Source organism: Panthera leo, chromosome C1 (assembly GCF_018350215.1).
Source record: "Panthera leo isolate Ple1 chromosome C1, P.leo_Ple1_pat1.1, whole genome shotgun sequence".
In the NCBI taxonomy this organism is placed as follows: domain Eukaryota; kingdom Metazoa; phylum Chordata; class Mammalia; order Carnivora; family Felidae; genus Panthera; species Panthera leo.
The window spans coordinates 8,848,738-8,870,282 of NC_056686.1; the positions used below are offsets into that span (position 1 = coordinate 8,848,738).

The 21,545-nt window shown below is 49.8% G+C and overlaps 1 protein-coding gene across 2 annotated transcripts in view; it reads left to right on the forward strand.

Moving 5' to 3' along the window:
• TNFRSF8 (TNF receptor superfamily member 8) overlaps nt 1-21,545 on the forward strand; it is a 77,116-nt gene that overhangs the window by 43,669 nt on the left and 11,902 nt on the right. For both annotated transcript variants that reach the window (XM_042951840.1, XM_042951841.1), the window contains exons 9-16: nt 2,250-2,343; nt 2,706-2,866; nt 5,144-5,260; nt 7,807-7,959; nt 15,776-15,872; nt 16,074-16,219; nt 18,096-18,197; nt 18,325-18,378. In XM_042951840.1, the coding sequence (XP_042807774.1) occupies nt 2,250-2,343; nt 2,706-2,866; nt 5,144-5,260; nt 7,807-7,959; nt 15,776-15,872; nt 16,074-16,219; nt 18,096-18,197; nt 18,325-18,378 (924 nt within the window). The remainder of the gene's footprint in view (nt 1-2,249; nt 2,344-2,705; nt 2,867-5,143; nt 5,261-7,806; nt 7,960-15,775; nt 15,873-16,073; nt 16,220-18,095; nt 18,198-18,324; nt 18,379-21,545) is intronic.

Sequence of the window (21,545 nt, forward strand, 5' to 3'; positions counted from 1 at the left end):
CCCCTCCTTTCTTGGCCCCACCGGTCTGCTCCCCTTCGGCTCCGTGGATGTGCGGTGCTTCTCACTCCTACCAGGCGTTTGTGCGTGGTGTCCCCTCAGCACATCCTCTCCTCCTGCTCACTCGGTCACGTCCTGCTCAGCCTGGCCTCTCTGTCCTCGCCTCACTTCCTCAAGAGGAAGTGCCATGACTTGTGACAGGTCACATCTCCATTGTGATCTCTCATCACACGCGGTCCTTTTCCAACACGGACGTGAACACCGGTGTCTGTCTTGGTTCGATCAACGCTGGCCTCCCTCCCTGGGCCGTAGATGCGTGAGGGCCGAGGTCATCTCCCCATTGCCTGATCAAGGCCAGGCACAGAATCTTCTCTGCAGAGATCTATGCAGGAGGACGTGGGGGCCCCGGACAGCTCAGTGCTGCGGGTGGGTGGGGCTCAAATCCGGCCCAGTTCTTCCCCGGTCACACAAATGCTGTGCTGAGGGGCTTGCGGCAGCGCGCCACCTGCCAACAGGGCCGGGGGGTGGAGTGGAAAGTGCTCTGGGCTGGGCATCAGGTCCCCGGGGTATAGTTCGCCTGCAGCCGTGGGGCATGTTCCCACCCCACCCTGGGCTTCAGTGTCCCTTCTGGGAAATGTAAAGTTGCCACTAGACGGCCCTGGGGGACCTTCCAGCTCTGAAACAATTGCATCTCTGCTAGCATCGGTTTAGAGTTCTGTTCCAGCCAGGGCCCATGGACCCGCTCCAGAAAGGAGGCCCTGTTTTGGTGGTGTTCCTGCAGCTGCCGCATGGTGGCGCCCGAGCCCCCGCTTTGCTGCCCCTAGACCCCTGCTGCCCCTAGCGGTACCATTGGCCACATGCCTCCACGGAGCGTTTAAAAGGTGGCCAGTTGCAGGCGTACGAAAATGTAAAACATCTCATTAATTATCGTTATGTTGCTTGTCTACCTCTGTAGTTTAGATATATTGGGTCACATACATTAAATTAATTTCACGTGTTTCTTTTTACTTTTGTAAAAATGTATCTTTCTTTTTACATTTTAAAAAGGGGTTACTTGGAAATTTAAAACGACAGCGTGATTCACATCATATTTCTATGGGACAGCGCTGCTGGCTGACTTCTGGGCTCCCACGTGGACGCTCCCACAGGGCAACTCTCCAGCTGCGAGATGGACAGTAGTTTCTGCTTTAGCGTCAGCCGGTAGCTAAGCCGCATGGGGCAGCTTACATAGGTGTTCCCTCCGGAAATTTTCAAAACTCCAGAAAGTAGACGGAAGTATCCCCATTTTAGAACGGGGGAAATTGAGGTCCAGGGATGGCAGGTAAATCGCTCAAGACCACAGAGCAGGGAATGTCCGGGCTAGACTTTGAATGTCACACCCAGGCCTTGTCACGCCAGCGCACTCGGAAATACGAGACACGTGAGCATTGTTCAGGTCCCCTCCACTGAAGCCTTCAGATCATAATCGCACACGTGGGACTGTGTCTAAGCAATGGGACAGAGGTCTAGAAGGGGAAAAGGACACGCTGTTCCTAGGGCGTTTACTCTGTATCACACAGTGTGATGGGCACAGTGAGGACATGTTAGCGGTGGCAGGCAAACTCAGATCCACCTGATGGAAAGTGCTATGCGTTTTTCCTCTTTACCGTGTTTGCACCCAGGATTCTTCAGGAGTCTTTGGGTTGCACGTAACAAAATCTCAAATTTTTTGGCTGATGTAACTGCAAAGTCTGGGGCTGGCTCTGGGTAGTATCAGGCATGGCTGGATCCAGGAGCCCTGTCTTTACCTATTTGTCACCTCTTGTCCCCCAGATCCAAGCTTGCTTCCTACCCAAACCCAGTAGAAAGACGGTTTCTCCTTCCTGCAGTTTCAACAGCCATAATTGAAACCATGATATTGTACCTCATGGGGGTGGCTTGGGTCACGTGCCTACCGCTGAACCAGCTCCTCAGGGTCAGAGGAATCAAAGGGATTGATTGGTCCAAAGTCGTCTGGGTTTACTCCTGGGAGGGTGGGGTGGTGAGTCGGCCTCAGCCCCGTGCACGGATACTGAGACCGGGGAGAGTGTTCCAGGAGAATTGGGATGCCTTAGCCCGAAGGGGAAGGGGTGCTGGGCAGGCACAAACACCAGATGGCCGCTGCGTTTTCCAAGCACCTCATTCCAAACTGTGGGTTGTGGTGCGAAAGAATCTGTTCCTAGAGCCTCCAAGCTCCTCGGTAGCACATCTGTCCACCTTGTGATCCCCTGCAGGCACAGCACAGATGGATACTGTGTGTGAGCGGCCTTCCCCGGTGACCAGCCCTGACCTCGGCACGGGCCCAGAAGACTGCCAGGCGCCCACCAGGTGACTCCCGGCCCTCTCCCTTCCAGCTGAATGTGGCATGGGGCTGTCCCAGCCCCCAGGATGCCCAGAGCACAGCTGGGCTGTGGTGTGGGTGGGGTTTGGCCCAGGGTATCAGGACTCCAGGGTGCCTCTCTGTCAACCCCACAGTCGCTTGACCCCCACCGTGTGCCCAGTGTTGCCCGAGCGCACGAGAGAAGGTCTAGACAGCACAGCCATGGCTCCCAGGAGCGGACGGTGGGGCTGCCAGAGGCTGTGGGCTGAGGGGCTGGGAACCCCTTTGCTGTGGAAGCGGTTACCCCTGAGCACAGACCTCCCTGCGTCACCAGGAGGGTTGGCAGTGCCCTTTCCGGCTTCTTTCTCAGCGACACCAGCGCCCAGGCCAGGCCCCTGGTGACCTCAGTGAGCTCCAGTGCCAGGACCACGCTCCTTGGAGGGGGCACTGCCATCACCCCCGAAGATGACTCCAAAATGACGGGGGCCCCCAGCTCTCCCTCCTCTGTGAGGAAGCCCAGTCCAGATCCAGGTAATTTCTCGAGAAGCTTTGGGTTGTTTCCCAGGGCAACGGCGACTCACTGGTAGGCGACCTGTGTGTGGTATTCCGGGCAGGTGGGTCTCTCCTGGTCCAGGGAGAAGAGGGTCTCTAGGTCCCTTGGGGCTTTAGGCTTCGAGGGCCAGAGGGGATAAAGGAAGAAGTCATTCATTTGACAGCTTGGTGCCTGCTATGTGCCAGACACCGAGGTCCTGGCAAAGTGTCTGCTATGTGCCAGACACCGAGGTCCTGGCATATCCTGGTGGATATGACGCCCTCCTGGTTCCTGTGGTGACAAATTAGGGTCTTCACTTCCCTCCTGTTTATCGCTGACCAGTCTTCTGTTGTATGGGTGTATACACCGTGTATATCCATTAGTGTTTGGATTTGGGTTGTTTCCACTTTTGGCTACAATTAACAGTGATAAACAAGTCTTTGTTTTCATGTCTCTGGGGTCAGTTTTAACAGAAAAAAATTTTTAAGTGCATTAATTTATTTTGAGAGAGAGCACGGGGGAGGGGCATAGAGAGTGGGAGACAGACAATCCCAAGCAGGCTCTATGCTGTCAGTATAGATCCCGATGTGGGGCTCCATCCCAAGAACCATGAGATCAGGACCTGAGCCAAAACCAATGGTCTCTGCTCAACCAACAGAGCCACCCAGGTGCCCCGCTGAAGAGGTGTTCTTAATTTTGAAGTCATCACGTGGGTCCATCTTTTCTCTTTATGTCCTGCCTTATTTCACTGAAGTCTCAAAGACTCCTGCATTACTTTCTAGGATCATTACTGTTTTGCCTTTCACGTTTAGATCCGCTGTCTGCCTACCTTTTGTTTGTGGCAGAGGCAGCGGTCATGTTGCAAGAGGCCGCATGGATATGCAGTTGAACCAACGCCTTTTATCGAACAAATTGTCCTTTTCCCGCTGATTTGCCTGCCATCGTTGGGGTAAATCTAAGGTCCATAGGTGCCTGGCTATGATCCGGACTTTATATTCCTTTCCGTTCGTTGTCTTTTTGTCTGGTCTGTGTGGATGCCATGCGGTCTCGACTCCAGGAGATTTTCGGTATATGGTGGAACAACTTCCCCATCTCTGTTCTCCAGCCCTGCCCTGGCTCTTCTTGGTAATTTGCATCTCTGCATCGACTTTAGAATCAGCCTTTCAAATTCCACAAAACGTCCCGTTGGGATTTTGATCGGGATTGCACTGAATCTGTGGATCAGCTTAGAGAGAATCCGTATTTTTATAGCATCAAGTACCCGGGAAAGCCGTATGTTTGTTCAGACCGTCTTTATTTTTATTTATTTATTTATTTATTTATTTATTTATTTATTTATTTATTTATTTATATTTATGAGGCCTCGCTTTCACGGTCTGTATTCGTACTGAAAATCAAGATCAGCCGTCTTTATTTTTATGTATTTAATTTTACTTAGGTCAGCTTGAACTTCTCTCTCCCAATGATGTTTTATGAGTTTCCATGTAGAACGATTTACATCTTTGTGTTAGATTTCTAGGTATTTGATGTTTCTGATGATGATGACGGTGGTATTGTATTTTTCAGTATTGCGGGTTGTAAGTCTTCATTTTTAGTATTGTTTTGAACCGTGTGAGTAGTCAGTATGTGACAGCCTAACCTGTCACAATAGCAGTCTCATAGGGTTCAACCCAAATGTATAGACACTCAGCTGAGTTTGGTGTAATAACATTATATCCAGTTACCTTGCTAAACTCACTGTGAGTCCTAATAACGTATCTGCCGATTCTTTTGTGGAATCTGTGCACCTAATGATGTCATCTGTCCCTGACAGCCTGGTGTCTTCCTCTCCTGGCCTCACTTCTTTTCTCTCCTTGCCTTGCCTTGCCTTACTGCCTCGCCTGGGACCCCAGGGCCACACTGAGCGGAAGCTGTGGTAGTCGGCATCCTTGCCTCGTGGCTGATCTCAGAGGGAAGTGGCTCCAGGGTTTTGAGGAGGGTGGTGACATGGTGGGGCTGGGGAGAGGGCTCTGGCGTAGTGGCCATGACGGATCGCAGAGGGAAGGGCCTGGAAGCAGAGGGGCAGTTCAGAGGGAGTCAGTGCTCTTTTCCTGTGTGGCTGTAGACACATTCCTTCCCTCTCTGGGCTTCAGGACTCCCTCTGCAGATTGATCTGACACGTGAGGAGTCTGGGCGCCAGCCTTGGAGCTGGTGGTGGCGACTGGGTGAAGAGGTGGTGGTGAATGGGGCCTCTGCCTTGGCGGCCTGGCCTGGAGCTTGTCTGCTTCTTTCCCCAGGGCTGACCCCGCAGCCGCCGTGTCCCCAGGGGTCACCTGACTGTAGGAAGCAGTGTGAGCCCGACTACTACCTGGACAGGGACGGCCGCTGCACGGCCTGTGTGAGCTGTGCTCGAGGTAAGGGCTGTGTTCTCCCCTCCTGGGGCTCCCTCTGGGTGCAGGGGGTCTTGGCCGAGAATCTGGGATGGAAAACCTTGAGTTTGTTCTGGGACTGGTGAGTCCTCAGGAGCCTAGCTCACCATTCTAGCATTTTTGAGCAGTTAGATTTTCTGAGTCCAGTTGTGATTATAGGGTTTTAATGGCAGTGATCCCTTTTCAGAGAGCTTCCATTTGCTCACTCCTGCAAGGAAGCATTTGTCATAACTTACCTGTTCTAAACTTGTCTCATTATTTTTGGTAGCTACCTTATGGTGCATGGATTACAAATATCCCCGTTTTACAGAAGAGAAAACTGAGGCTTTGGGAACTGAGGCGTTACAAAGGCCACACATCCTTGTGAGAGCCAGAGCTAGAGTTTGAACTTTGAGGTTCTCAGTTGTGGTCATTCCTTGCGCAGTCCCTTAGCACATGCTCTGGACGGGCACTTGCTGGGTGCCTGCTGTGTAGACGGTCAGCTCACTTACGGCAATACCAGCTGCCCCATGACGTCTGTGAGGGCCACAGAGGGCAGGGGAAGCTGCCCAGGACCCGAGGAATGTGTGATTATGTCTCCTTGTCCAAAGTTTCTTTCACACAACAACGCAGCCTGAAGTCCAGGGAGGCCTGAAGAGGAAAGAACACTGTTTGTGGTCACCAGGGGCCACTGTTCTAGTTATGAGGCCACATAGCAAGTTTTGTCAAAGCTTGTGGTAATAAACAAACCATTCTTTGTACTCGTGAATTCTGTGGGTCAGAATTCAGACAGGGCACTCTGGGGACAGCTGTCCTTCGCTACACGAGGTCTGGGGTTTCCATTGGAAAGTGTGAAGGCTGGAGGTTGGAATCATCTGGAAGCATTTTCATTCATGGGTCCGGGTTTGATGCCAACCGCAGGCTGGGGCCTCGATGCTCTCTGTGTTGGCCTGTATATGGCTGACTTTGGGCTTCCTCAAGCCCTGGTGGCTGGACTCCAAGGGAGGGGGAGGGGTGGGCACAAGCCATATCCCTTTTGTTGACGTTACCTCAGAAATCACACGTCGTAACTTCTGCCGGTTTCTACCTGTTGAGGCAGTCACAAATCACACTGAGTCATTGGAAGGAAAAGAAATCAAGCTTCTTGATGGCTAAGTGGCAGAGGCGTAGACGAGCAGATGGGGCCAAAATATTGCTCTGGCCATTTTGGACAAATGTAACCGGTCATAGCCACCGTGTCACATAGAGAAGCAGGAGGTGGCTGTGGGTCTGAGAATTCCTTTAGCTCTAAGGATGAAGCCCTGCAAAGCAGTGGGTGCAATGCAGGGGCTAAGAGCACAGACTCTGGAGCTCAAGTGGCTGGGTTCAAATCTTGGCTCCACCCCTTTCCACTCTTTAACACAAGCACGTTTCTTAATTTCTTGTGCCTCAGTTTCCTCATCTGTAAAATGGGTATAATAATAGTACTCTCCCAGAGAGCTGTTGCAGGAATTAAATAGGTTAAACCAGGTTAATCTGAGCAGAGTGCTAAGAGTACTTCCCCCCTAACCTCGATTGTATTAATGCTGCTTCACAGGCACTCAAAGGTATCAATAGCTATAATCATGATAATAGCTATTACTGTCCTGTCTCACCTCTCTCACTGCTGAGCTCACTCTTGCCCTCCACACAAATTCTCCAGAGCCTCTCTGCTTCCCACTCTCTCTGGAGGTTTCAGGGAGAAAGTGTGAGGTCCTTTATCATTAGAGGTCTTTTCAGTATCCTGCTGACTGAGAAAAGCCCTTAATGACCAAGTCATATTTGTCTAATCTAATAACGCCATAATTCTATTTTCACCCATGTAGAGCACACAAACTGTTTCTGAACATATGTAAATGCATTATTATATGTTTTCTGTTCACAAAACCTCTAATATTTTAATTTTGGGGGAAAACCCCTTTCTGTCATTGAAAATGTCAGACCAGTTGAGAAGCAGAAAGAGTCAGGAACGATTATGGAATATTCCCCAGGTTTAAAGAATGATCAAGGCGTGGCCAGTGTGGGTCCACCTATGTGCACGCCCACTCACCCTGTCCTCTAGATTATTTTCTTTTAACAGCTCTATTGAGGTATGATTGACAGGCAATGCAATGCGATGTCTAAAGTGTGCCATTTGATACGTTTTGACATATGCATGCAGTGGTGAAACCATCACTACAGTCGAGGTAAATGAACTCTCCATCCCCCCAGAAAGTTTCCTTGTGCTTGTTATCATCCCTCCCACCACTGTTCACCCCACATCCATTCCCAGGTCACCATTCTGCTTTCTGTTACTGTGGAAGAGTTTGCATTTTCTAGCATTTTTCATAAACATAATCACATAGTATGTACTCCTTTTTCCTGCCTTCTTTCACTTAGCGTAACTATTTTGAGCATGCCAAGAGATCCGCTCAATGGAAGAGTCATATGAGCATTTGCTTCTGGACAAAGGAATTCTCTGCCCTCCTGGGTTCTCTGGAGCCCCTGCCCTTGCCATCCCAGATCCTTCCCCGTGACCCTTCTGTATCCCTTAGATGACCTGGTGGAGAAGACACCCTGTACCTGGAACTCCTCTCGTGTCTGCGAATGTCGACCTGGCATGTTCTGTGTCACACCAGTCACCAACTCCTGTGCCCACTGTGTCACCCGCCCCGTCTGCCCACCAGGCATGGCCACCAAACCCCAAGGTAAGCAGTCTGTACCCCCAGCCAAGGGGCTGAGGTCTGTGCCCCTATAGCTGTACTTTTCCCTACCCCCAGCTGGGCAAATGACCTTCAACCCTAGCTGTTAACTAGGTCAGGTTTGGGCTTTGGTTTTTCTTTTAATAGCTAGATCCAGTAAGTGGAGTAAAATCTGGATTTGGGGGCACCTGGCTGGCTGAGTTGGAAGAGTATGTGACTCTTGATCTCGGGGTTGTGAGTTCAGGCCCTGAGTTGGGTGTAGAGATTACTAAAAGATAAATAAATCAACTTTAAAAAATGTTTATGTATTTGGGGGGGGGGGTGGAAGAGAGGGAGAGAGGGAGAGAGAGAATCCCAAGCAGACTCTGTACTGTCAGCTCAGGGCCCAACGCAAGGCTCGATTTAATCTCGTGAACTGTGAGATCATAACCTGAGCAGAAACTAGGAGTCGGATGCTTGACCGACTGAGCCGCCCAGGCACTTCAAAACATAAATAAACTTAAGAAAAAGTCTAGGTTTGGCATTTTGGTAAGAGATTCTGATAATATGTTTTAAAATTCTTCCTTCTGAAGGTGTTGGGTTTGTAAAATTTTGACTCGTTTTTAAAAGGCTGTTTCATGACTCAAGACAGATAAATGAAATTTTTGAAGATGGTTCCAACTCAGGTGGTAGACGTTTGGGGCGCCTGGGCTGTCTCGTTCAGTAGAGCATGGTGCTCATGATCTCAGGGTTGTGGGTTCAAGCCCCAGGTTCGGTGTAGAGCTTACTTAAAAAAAAAAAAAAAAAAGAAGAAGAAAGAAAAAAGAGAAAAGGAAAAATAAAAGATGGTAGACATTTGCCAGAAAATTATAACTTCTTGATGGAAAAAACCCAAAACACGGTTAATCAGTACATGAGATCTCAGCAAATTTCTAGAAGGTAGAAAACAGAGGGAAGGGTGGTGATGGATGAAACCAGGGGGAGGAAAGCTCACCCCAGGATTCAGTGCTGCAGGAAATGTGAGAGGTAACTTGCTCTGAAGACCCCACAGAAGCTCTGCGCTCAGAGCAGGCAAGTAAAAGGAAGGATGAGATGCGAGTGAGATGGAGAATCGAGAGGTACAGAGGGTTGCAACTTCATCTTGAAAATAAAAATTAAAGCTTGTAACAGTGGCCTGCCACGGACACTGACCAGTCTGAACAGACGGTACCTGAGTTTTCATCCTCTGGTGAAAATTGTCAACTTTTTGGCTAAAGATACTGAAGGAGTATCTAGGGAAACATAGGGCTGCTGGTGGGGTACTGCCACCCTGCTGTAAAGCCCTCTTTGGTTGTGTATTTGGGAGTACGCCCTGTCAATAGGCTACCCCTGCCGAGTCACCCTGGAGTGAAAACTGCCAGCCTGCACTCCCCCCATGGGCCCAGAGTTCCTGGGTGGATCTCCTACTCAGGGAAGAGACCCACTTTGAAAAGGACATGCTGGAATATTCAGCATTGTTCTTTTTATGATTATTATTTATTATTATTTTTTAAATTTATTTTTCAGAGGCAGAGGGCGAGAGACAGAGCACAAGTGGGGGAGGGGCAGAGAGAGGGAGACACAGGCTCTAAAGCAGGCCCCAGGCCCTGAGCTGTCAGCACAGAGCCCGACGCGGGGCTCCAACTCAAGAACTGCGAGATCATGACCTGAGCTGAAGTTAGAAGCTCAACCAACTGAGCCACCCAGGAGCCCCTCAGTGTAGTTCTTTTTAAGTAAATATGAGTGAGCAGTAAAGATATCCAGACTGGTAAGGAAAACCAGCAGCATGAAAGAGAATAGCAAGATACATTGACAGAAACATTTACTATGGATGGAGTGATAGGAATTGCTTCAGGAATAGCAATAGAAGTTTAAAAATTTAAATTTGGGGTGCCTGGGTGGCTCAGTCGGTTAAGCGTCCGACTTCAGCTCAGGTCACGATCTCGCGGTATGTGAGTTCGAGCCCCGCGTCGGGCTCTGTGCTGACTGCTCAGAGCCTGGAGCCTGTTTCAGATTCTGTGTCTCCCTCTCTCTCTGACCCTCCCCCGTTCGTGCTCTGTCTCTCTCTGTCTCAAAAATAAATAAACGTTAAAAAAAAAAAATTAATTAAAAAAAAATAAATAAATAAAAATTTAAATTAGTGTCCACAGGGGGCGCCTGGGTGGCTCAGTCGGTTGAGTGTCTCTTGATCTCTGCTCAGGTCATGATCCAGAGGTTCATGGGATAGAGCCCTGCGTCAGGCTCTGTGCTGACAGCATGGAGCCTGCTTGGGATTCTCTCTCTTTCCTTCTCTCGCTCTCTCTCTCTCTCTCTGCCCCTCCCCAACTCACTCTCTCAAAAGAAATAAACTTAATATAAATAAATAAGTAAACTAGTGTCCACAGAAAAATTCAAGTTGTTACATCCATAAAGCGAGAACAGAACGCAATGAAAAAGAAATAGTAAGAAAATAGAGGACCAAAAAAAAGGCTTTTAGAAAGTGTGCCTGTTACCAATGGTGGCCTCTCAACTCTCATTGCACCCTCAGCTCCTGCTGTGCAGTAGAAGGCTGGACTCTTTGCGCATTTCTCCTTGTGAACATGATGTTAAGCTTTGCCCGTAGAGGGTGCTGGGGAGCCACTGCAGGAAGAAGGAGGCTTTTCTTGGCTGCATTTACTTTTTCTTGCTCTTGCTGCACACTCTCTCAGCAGGGCGCATGGGTGGGGTCATCTGGTTCCAGTCATACTCCCAGAGTCGACAGTCCCTTGCAACCTCATAGCCCCAGCCTAGGTCTGGTGACCACCTTGGCATGGCCCTTCCAGTGGGGACACTGGTACATCCCAGGCCTCATGTCAGCAGAAGTGCCATAATTCCCTCGGTGCACTCCCAACCCCAAGTCTTAGGTCTTCTGCATTCCCATTTCTCATGGCCCTCTTGACTTGGTCACTGTGTGCTCCGGGCCTTGTACCCACAGCGGTGCCCCAACTTTCCTTGCATACTTGACCTGAAAAATACAAGGTTTCAGACTGAAAGGACTTACCAAGAGCAAAGCAGGATGAATGAAGATTACCCACACCTAGACATAATAGATGTATTTATTTATTCATTCACTAGTTGACAGACATTTGGATTATTTCCAGTTTGGAGCTATTTTTTAAATTTTATTTATTTATTTTTGGGAGAGAGAGAGAGAGAGAGAGAGAGAGAGAGAAGGAGGGAAGGGTGCAGAGAGAAAATCCCAAGCAGGCTGTAGGCACAGAGCCTGACGTGGGGCTAGAACCCACAAAACATGAGATCATGACCTGAACCAAGATCAAGAGTCAGATGCTTAACCAACTGAGCCACCCAGGCAACCCTCCAGTTTGGAGCTATTATGAATACAGCAGTTACAAACATTCTTGTACAACTCTGTGTGAATATGTATTTTTGTCTCTCATGAGTAAATACCCAGGAGAGGGATGACTGGGTCACTGTGCTGGCCATACAGAATGTCTTTAAGGGTCAATTCAGAACCTGCCACCACCTGTGATCTGATCTCACAACCTAGTTTTACAGATGGCTTTACGGAGAATCCCTAGTTTTACAGAGAATCATAGGGCCAGAGCTAGAGCTGGAACACAAGGATCCTGAGTTTTAGCCCAGAGTACTCTCCACCAGACCACATCAGCTCCTTCTTAGTTCTGAACCTAAAATTTTCAGTTAAGATACAATTAAGTTTGAGAGCAGAACAAAAACATTTCAGACATAAAAGGGTAGAAAGATTTTTCCCTCGTGTCCTCTTTTAGAAAGTTACTTGAAGACGTAATCCAGCTAAATGAGGGACAAGAAACAAAAATCCATGAATCTAGAAAACAGTGACTCTGTCCCAGGGGAGCAAGAAAGGGAAGTCCCAGAATGATAGCTGTGTTGCAGACCAATTGAACCAGATAAGAGGGGGAAAATGAAAGAGGGCTCCAGTGAATTGTCTTGTCTGCAGGAATGAAAGAAAGAATTGCAGTGAACTTTATGCGTAGTACCTTTGAAAAACTTGATATGGTGAAGGCACATTATTCTTTTATCAACAAGAAAAAGAAAGGCAATTTAAAACTCCAGGGAAAATAGAAAGCTGACAAGAAATTTACACTCCGAATATGAAGATGAAAATTTCATCTGACTTAAAGCGCTTGTTGGATATACAAAAAGATAATCCATTTTATCTTGATGCTAAGACCATTCTCCTTCAAATGGCCCAAGGATCAGGTGTTTGGATTTAAAAAGAAATATTTCAATCTGGTAAATAATATCCTTTTTAGTTCTAAATTGGGACAAAGAGTAGGTAGGTTCTTTTTTTTTTTTTTTTCTCTCTTTCAGTGGGCCCTTACCAGAGAACACAGACAAAGTAGTGGCTAAACAATACCTTCTGTTTACCTCCAGATTGAAAGAAGGAAGAAAAGGGGAGGGTCACTAACCCAGGAGGAAGGAGGAAGGTATGGTACACATAGAGAGGTTGGGAAACATCCAAAGACCACTGGGTCCATCTTCTCCACTTAGAGAAGTTCTGTTGCTGGATTCCAGCATGTATTCCAGTGGGAGCTCAGACTGAGGCTGCCTTAGAGAGACGCCAGAGGGCTCTCTGCTCATGGTGCTACCTGCGTGTATCCGTAAGTGGTATATTTGAACACAAGAACTTCTCCAATCCTCTCAAAGTCAACTCTTGTTGAAACCAATGACGTCTTAAATGTAATTCAAATACTGATTTACAAATAAATAGAAATTATAATAACAAATTGCATCATGTTCCTCATAGGCTAAAGCCTCCAGGCTTCAGCTAATTCAGGTAATAGTCTGGTGGCCATGTGGAAAGACATAGCATCTATTTGGAGACTGCCAAAAGAGGAGAGTTCCTCAGGACCCTACTAATCCAAAAAGGAAATTAATCCTTGCTTCACTTTCTCTTCAAGGTATTTCAGGAAAAATCTGAGAGGCATCACGAGAGCTTTTTAGAAGGGAAATGAATTTGGTTGGGGATTTGCTTTGTACCCCATCAGAGGAGGGATGCTGTCACCAGGAACATGGGGGTAAAGAGGGATAGTGATCAGCTTCAAATGTGGGCCAGTTTTTTTAGCCCTACAAAAGCAGTTAATTATAAACTTGTAAGAAAGTGCTCATTCCCAAGGCAGAAGGTGTGCTCTGGGCTGGGACTAAGGAGCCCTGCCTTCTGGGTCTAGCTCTGGCTCTATGATTCTCTCCATCTGTAAAAAAGAGGTGGCTGGGTCAGATCAGAGGAGATCATCTCTGAATGGTCCTTAAAGACATTCTGTCTAGTCAGCAAAGTGACACAACCTTCCCCCTCCAAGGTACTCAACAGGAATGAAATTCTATGTCCTCACAAAGACTTGTACGAGAACATTCAGAGCTACCTTATTTATAATAGCTTCAAACTGGAAACAACCCAAATGTCCATCAGCTGGTGAATGAGTAGGTAAATGGTGGTACATCTCTACAATGGAACATTGTTCCATGGAACATGTTGCTCTGTGCAACATTAATGAATCTCAGAAATATTATGCTGAGTGAAAGAAGCCAGACGCCAGAAAGTACATACTGCCTGATTCCATCCTGTGCAATTCTAGAACAGGCAAACCAATCTACAGTGACATAAAGCAGACCAGTGGTTGCCTGAATGTGAGGGGAGGATTTATGGCAGAAAGGCACTAGGGCACTTTCTGGAACAATGGGAATGTTGTAGATCTTAAATGGAGTTAGAGTTACATGGATGTATACGTTCTTCAAAACTCATCAAACTGTACACTTAGAGGTCATTTTCTTCTATATAAATTATACCTTAATGAAGTTGATTTCAAAAGAAAGACTTTAAAAATTGAGGCTACATTTAAATATCAGGGGATAGTATTTAAATTTATTCATTTATATGTATTTATCCGTTATTTATATAAAAGAGTGAGCGAAGGTAAGCAGGGGAGGGACAGAGAGAGAGGGAGAGAATCCCAAGCAGGCTCCTCACTGTCAGTGCAGAGCCTGACATGGGGCTCGGACTCACAAACTGTGAGATCGTGATCTGAGCTGAAATCAAGAGTCAGATGCTTAACCGACTGAGCCCCCCCAGGCGCCCCCAGGTTTCTCTTTTAAGTAAAGTCAGAAGACCTAGAGCCACCAAGCCACCTTCCTATGTGACCACAGTTGGCTGGAGATAAGGAGCAGCCTTTTCACTTTGATCTTTTGAGACACGGACCAGACCGTCTCAGCCAGCTCTAGCTGCAGGAATAGCGGCTGACAAACAACATTGACGTTTCAGTGTTCAGCTCCTGCTCCTCCGTGGGTCAGCTGGGCACTCTGCTGACTTGCCTGGGCTTATTGGTTTGGTGTGGGTTTGCTTCCAGCATTTCTCATACTTCTGGGACCAGCGGGGGCCCCTCCCTGCCCAGAGCACCATCTCCTTATGGCAGCGGTGGAAGTGCAGAAATGCCCAGGCTGGAAACAGGCACTCTCTTACTTCCGTCCTGCTCCCCTGACTGTCAGAGTCGCATGGCGTTGGTGAGGCAGAAACACAGACCCCTCCTCCACCCGAGGAGTGGACCCTTGATTCAACCTAGCACACGGATCCCATCCTATATCACTAATTAAATCGTTGCTTTGGGGAGAAAGACACAATTTTTTAAAAATTTATTGATTTATTGAGAGAGAGAAAGCTAGAGAGTGGGGGAGGGGCAGAGAGAGAGAGAGAGAGAGAGAGAGAGAGAGAGAGAGAATCCCAGGCAGGCTCCGTGCTGTCAGCACATAGCCCAACCAGGGGCTCCAACTCACAAACTGTGAGATTATGACCTGAGCTGAAATCAAGAGTCGGATGCTTAACCGACTGAACCCCAGGCGCCCTGAAAAAGCCCCACTTTTTAAGAACAGCTTTATTGCAGTATACTTTACATACCACAAGATCTGCTGGTTTTAGGTGAGTATAATTCAATGATCGTAAAGAAATTTACGAAGTTGCAAAACCATCACCACGATCTAAGAGACCTCACGCCTTTAGTGGTCAATCCCCATGTCCCTCCCCAGCTTGGACAAGCACTGATCTACTCTCTGTCCCTCTAGATAAGCCTTATCTAGACATTTCGAGAATATGTGTTCTCTATCGGGGTTCTTTCACTCATACTAATACTTTTGGGGTTCATTCAGGCTGTCACATGTATTAGTGCTTTTGTTCCTCTTATGTCCACACAATATTGTGGTACTGATATACATTTTATTTACCCGTTTACCAGTTGATGGGCATTTGGGTTGTGTCCACTCTTCTGGCTATGATGAAGAACACAGCTATGAATGATCATGTACAACAGACAGTCGTGTACACGTTTTAATGCGGCTGCACACCAGCCTCCCCCATGCGCTCGCTCTCTTCCTTCCCCCACCTATGAGCCACCCCACTTGCAATTTCCTCTGCTTAGATGGCCCTATCCATACACACATCCCAGCAACAGCCTCCCGAGGGAAGCCTTCCTGGTCAGATGAGGTTGAGTCTCCCATTAAAGGGAGCCCATGTGCCTTCGTGTGACACCTGCATCGTGTCTGTGAGCCCCACCAGCCTGCGAGCCCCTGACGGTAGGGATCCGTTTTGTGCACTGCTATGTCCCAGGCTGCAACACGGTCCCTGGTACACAGTAGGTGCTCAGTAAGAGTTGTTGCATGGAGGGAAGGAAGGAGGGAGAGAAGGAAGGAGACAGGGCCAGAACACTAACCTGGGTCTGCCCGGCTGCAGTGTCGTTCTGGCCTCACCGTGTCGCTTCCCTGGAAGTTACCAGTCCTGCTGGGTAAGGCTCCTTGACACCGATTCTACGACCACTCCCTGCAGGTACAGCTGAGAGGGATGCCACCCATGAGCCGCCGCCTCCCCTAGAAGCCCACCCCGAGTGCAGCACCAACCCAGAGGACAGCAAGGCGCCCACCAGGTGACTCCCTGGTCCCTTTTGGGGGAAGTTGGGCTGGGGTTGGAGGTGGGGCCTGGGCTGGATCTCTGTGCTGAGCTCACAAGTCATCTTGGAGGATGTGTGCCCATTTCTGTCCTGGGGTGGCTGGGAATGGCTCCTGTGTACACACTTCCCTTTTTCCGTCTCAATCGTCAGTCTCACCTCTGGCTTCTCTCCTGGCAGCGCCACGGCCTCTCCGGTCTCCGCAGCAGACCCCCAAGGCAGTAAGGAGCATGGAGGGGGCAACACCCACACCTGGGGAGACACCTTCACATCAACGAGCTCCCCTATCTCTTTCTCCTCCACGGGAAAGCCCATTCTGGTTTCAGGTAATGATCACCCCCCAGAAAGGAGGGTCTGCCTCCCAGGAGGCCAGGAGGAGGGAGGTTTCTTCCTGGGCAGCAGCATCCATTGGGTGGGGGAGCCCAAGGTGGACCCCAGGTTTCTGGCTTCTTGAGCTGGGCCTGCGGCTCGGTCACTAGCTAGCGCTCGTTCCTCAGTTCTTGTGAGCAGGGACTGTGTTCACAGCTTCATCCCCATGGCCTGTAATTGCTACTCAGAAAATGTTTGTACCTGGTTAGCTCAGTTGGTAGAGCATACAACTCTTGATCTCAGGGTCATGAGTTGGAGCCCCACGTTGGATGCAGAGTTGGTTCACTTAAATAAAACTTATTTATTAAAAAGAAGAAGAAACACGAGAGACGATTAAACGTATTTGGTTGAATGGATATATGATCTTGACTAGTTGCTTAATTCCTTTGAACCTCGGTTTTCTCACCTGTAAAATTGTAACGCCGTGTGGCACGCAGGGCAGCAAGCATTGGAATACATGCAGCTAGTCCAGTACGGACGGACAGGGCTCCTTCTAGACAGACATTCCAAGCGCGCTTCAATTTAGGGCTTGCAGTTCTCGTGCCAAACACTAGGGGGCGGCAGTTCTCCAGCCAGCCGTCCTCAAAGCGCCCGTCCTGGACTTGCAGTTTCAGCAGCTTGTTAGAAGAGCAAATTGTGGGCTCCACCCCAGCCCCACTGACCCAGACTCTGCATTTGAACATGGCCCCCGGAGATCCCTATACACATTAAAGTTTGAAAAGCACACATATGGCGCATGCTACTTTTTAACATCTGAAACTGGACTTAAAAATCAGTAACTAGGTATGCGATCTTCATAAGGGACAAAGGATAAAAGGAGTATTTTAAGTACTAAGTTGTAAAAAAGTATATACTTAGCTAGCGGTTAAGCGTGTAGGCGCTGGAGCCACCCTGGCCTGGCCCAAGCCGTGATTCTGCTGTTACCCTTTGCCATTTAAGGGAGTTACTTAATCTTCACAAGCCTCAGTTTCCCTCGTTTGTAAAAATGGAGATGGTAGCGGTGCCTACGTGATATTCAGGGAACGCTTGCTGAGCATGTTTATGTTCTCATGGAGCTTCCCATCTGGAGGGTAGCTGGGAGTCCTCCCAGACTCCCCATGTCACCCGCCTCGCTACTCTGCCCGCCCCCGCCCTGACTCTGGCCACACCGGAAGTGCCACAGGCTGTCGGGGGACGCACATGGCATGTGCCCTCCTCCACGGCCACTGAGACTGTGACTTCTTTGTTGTTGTTGTTGTTGTTTTTAAATGTTTATTTTTGAGAGAGAGAGGGAGAGAAAGGGAGTGCGAGCCTACAAGCAGGGGAGGGGCAGAGAGAGTTGGGCAGAAGATCCGAAGCAGGCTCTGTGCTGACAGCAGACAGCCTGATGCGGGGCTCACTCCCACGAACCATGAGACCATGACCTAAGCCAAAGTCAGATGCTCAACTGACTAAGCCACCCAGGCGCCCCTAGACCGTAACCTTTTGGACCTCAGTTCCTTCACTCTGGCTCTGTGACTCCTCAATTTCTCACTGTCTAAAAATGGTTTGCTCTTCTGTCAACTATTCAACTCCCCCGATGGGCTCCCTAGAGCCAGGTGAGGGAGGGCAGGTCGATAAGGGCCTGGTGCCAGGGAGATATAGGGTCTGGGTTTCAGTCCCCTCTCAGGGAAGGACCTGGTCCTGCCAGCCTCCATGGCATGTGTCCCAGGAGAAGGAGAACATAGTCTGGGCTCGTGAGGGCCGTCCCGTGTGGTTGCAGCAGGGCCCCTGGCACACCGCGATGGTGGAGACCTCAGCCCCCCCTGCTCCCCGCATCAGGGCGGAGAGTGCAGGGCCGCCTCTGTGTTCCAGGACCTGTGCTCTTCTGGATGGTCATGATCCTGGTGGTGGTCTTGGTGTCCATCTCCTTCCTCCTGTGCCACTGGAGGGCCTGCAGGAAGTGGATTCGGCAGAGTGAGTAGATGTGTCCTGGGGGCCTTGGAAAGGGCCAGGCGCCCTGCACTAGTCTGGCTGGGGCCCTGCCCTGCCCCCTGAGGCTCCCTGAGGCTGGCACCTCCAGCCAACTCTGCTGTCCTTTCAGAGCTCCACCTGTGCTACCCTGCCCAGACCTTCCGGCCCACGCTGGAGCCTGTGGGTAAGTGTCCACGTGTCCAGAGGGGCTGCTCGGGCCGCACGGACACAGCAGCTCTGGGCCCTGGGTTTGGGGCTCCCTCTGTCCGCAGCCTCATCTGTAACAGGAATGTGATGCGGGTGGGGACTGCACGGCCTGTGCCTCACGGTCCTCCCAGAGGGCTGGCAGGAAGCTTTACGATCCACCTCGTCTTTCGTTCTTTCCTCCACGGTGCCTCTCGGAGAGGCGTTCCTGAACGCCTTCCCCTCCTTCCTAGCCTCCCTACGCCTTCCTTTCTCCCCTCTCCTGCTGGCAGCAAGGGGCATAGTGGTCTGCAGGGCAGGCTGATGGGGCTGGGATCCTGGGTCTACCACTTACCAGCTACATGGCCTCGGGTGAGTTTCTTAATTCCTGTGTCTCCGTTTCCTCACCTGTAAAAGGAACAGTGGGACTTCGGAGGGCGGGCGTGTGGATCCATCGAGGTGGGCCTGTTGGTGCTGTGTGGAGTGCGTGGTGGGTGGGGCTGTGCAGCGGGGGGACTGCTGACTGACAGACCGGCCAGTGTTGGGGGCCTTTTTCCTCACCAGGAATCTCAGGGCTTTCTGGATTCTAGGTTGTTCTGAAGCCCTCCCTGGCCCTTACTCTCTGATCCCTGCCCAGCTTCCGGGCCAACTTTTGCAGGCCGCCTTTCGGAACCCCTGACCTATTTCCAGCTCTCACCTGGTGTGTGTGTTGTGGGGGAGGGGTCCCAGCCATCTGTGCCCCAAGTACCTTTTCTCCCCTGTGCAGCCCTTTCCAGGCAGGGCAAGGTCTTCATCAGCACTCCGTAAACACTGATTGAGCACTTACTGTGTGCTGGGCCCTGACCATCTGGGAAGGAGTGAACGGGAATTGTCTGAGCTTCCCTTTCTGGTTTCGAGGCAGGCTCCCACAGAGGGTCTCACTGACCCAGAAACCCCAAGGGAGGTGGGTGATGATCGCCATTCCACAAGGAGGCAGCCAGGCTCAGAAAAGGTGGATAAGTGCCCGGGGCCACACAACCTTCAAGGCTCAGGCGTGGTCCTTGAGATTGTGGACTTTGTGGAGTACAGACCTGTCACCTCCACCTTCCTCCCCTCAAGCTGTGTCCACCCCCAGGGTCCACTCATGAGCCCAGTGGTCAGCCTCAGGCCAGGTCACAGCTCCCTTGTCCCCCGGGCCCCCATCTCCCCAGGGCCCTTGGAGACCCTCACTGTGGCCCGCCTTTTGACTTGAGCACAAAACCTGTCCACTGAGGCCTGTTTTGAATTTGATGAGTTTCACAGCAGGTGCATGTGCTCCCTTAGCACGGGGGGTTTTCGTGTTTTGATAGTTTCAAGCCTTTTTCCATGAGCTGTCAGCCCTAATGTCTCATTGAAACCTGTGTTTGCTTTCTTGACATTTTTCTAGTATTAAAATTTCCATTGCCGTCAGTTTATTTTTTTCTTCAAACCTTCTTGATGGCAGTTTTGCCACAGAGAGAGAGAGAGAGAGGGAGAGAGAGAGAAAGAAAAAAATCACCTCTTAAGAAGCCAGACCTACAAGGAGCCAAGCTCTGAGACTCAGTGGTGGCCATCCTGTTTGGGGCTGTTTTCGGCCCTCTGGCTTCCGGTGGGTCCCTGGGCAGAGGCGGGGGGGGGAGCTGGGTTCCCAGGCCTGAGATGGAAGGAAGGCGAGGCCAAGATAAGCACCCAGGGCCCAGGATGAGAACGGACTAGCGGGGTGGATGCCCCGTTCCCTCCCGAGCAATGGGTGCTAACGGGGGAAGCGGCTTTCATTCCTGTGCTTGCTCATTCGTGTATTTAGATCGTCCTCCAAGTGGCTCTGTGCTGGATACCGAAACGGTGGTAGCTCTCCCAAGCCTTCAGACCAGTGTCGGTTCTTTCGGGGGACGGAAGGCTAGCAGGATGGGAATGCGTGACCCAGCCCTCCCTATCCTGGAGCCCCAGCGCTTTACCAGCCTTCCCTTGAAGTGATGTGACTTTGCGGCACATGTCCTTGGTGACAGGCATTTGCAAAACACATACGTGTACAGGGGGTCTGTGAGGCATCTGCTATTTTTATTCCCATTTCACAGACCAGGAATCAGAGGCGCAGAAAGGTGGAGGAACCTGTTTAAGGCCACTTGGTTAATAGGCAGTATGACCAGGATATTGTTGTTACCGTTGGTGGTGAGATTTTTGCACAAAGGGCCTCTCGCTATTGACGTGTGGGGCCAGGTCGTCCTTTGCTGTAGGGGCTGTCCTGTGTGTTGTAGAAGGTTCTGCAGTTTCCTCGGTCTGTAGACCCACCGGATACCAGTAGCGCCTCCCAGCTGTGACAGTCAGCCACATGTTCAGGTAGCTCACTGTCCCCTGGGGGTGGGAATCACGCCTGGTTGAGAAACACTGACTAAAATTCTTTTAATCCTTCCTTTTAATGACACTGAAGTCATTATCTGCTACTTCAGGCAGGTCGAAGTTGAAAAACATTTTGTGTTGTTTTGAAACAATTTCACACTTACAGAAAAGTCACAAATGCAGTACAAAGAACTTAATTTTTTCTGAACCTTTTGAGATAAGTTGCCCACTTAATGCCTTATCGTCTCCAAATACTTTAGCGTGTGTTCATACAAACATGGGCGGATTTTTAGACAACGTAGTGAAACCATCAAAATCAGAGAATTCACACCGATGCATTTACCACCAACTAATTCTCAGACCCCTTTCAACTTTCTTCATTTATCCCAACAACATCCTTTATAGCAGAAGAATCCAGAATTTCGTGTTGCATCTGGTTGTCATGTCTCTTGAGCTTCCTTCAGTCTGGGTGCATTGCCGCCTTTTCCTCCATGTTCACGACTTTGCCACTTTTGGGGATCCCAGCCTTGGGTTTGTGGATGTCCCTCACCTTGGGTTTGCCTGATGCGTCCTCACTACTGGAGATTGGAGTCCGGTCATGCGTCTCTGGTGGCGGGAAGATCCCAGGAGTGACACCCAGTTCCCCTGGTGGCATCCGTCCTGCCAGGCTGCAGCACCAAGTGGCTCTTTTCTCCTTGGCAAGTGCTAAACACTTTCAGGGGGGGTACTTTGAGGCCCCGCGAATAACCGCTTCCTCAACAAACTGTCTTCTTTTTCCTTTGTGTTTATAGCTGCCTGGACTCTTGGATTGCTATTTTATTCTGTTGCCATCGT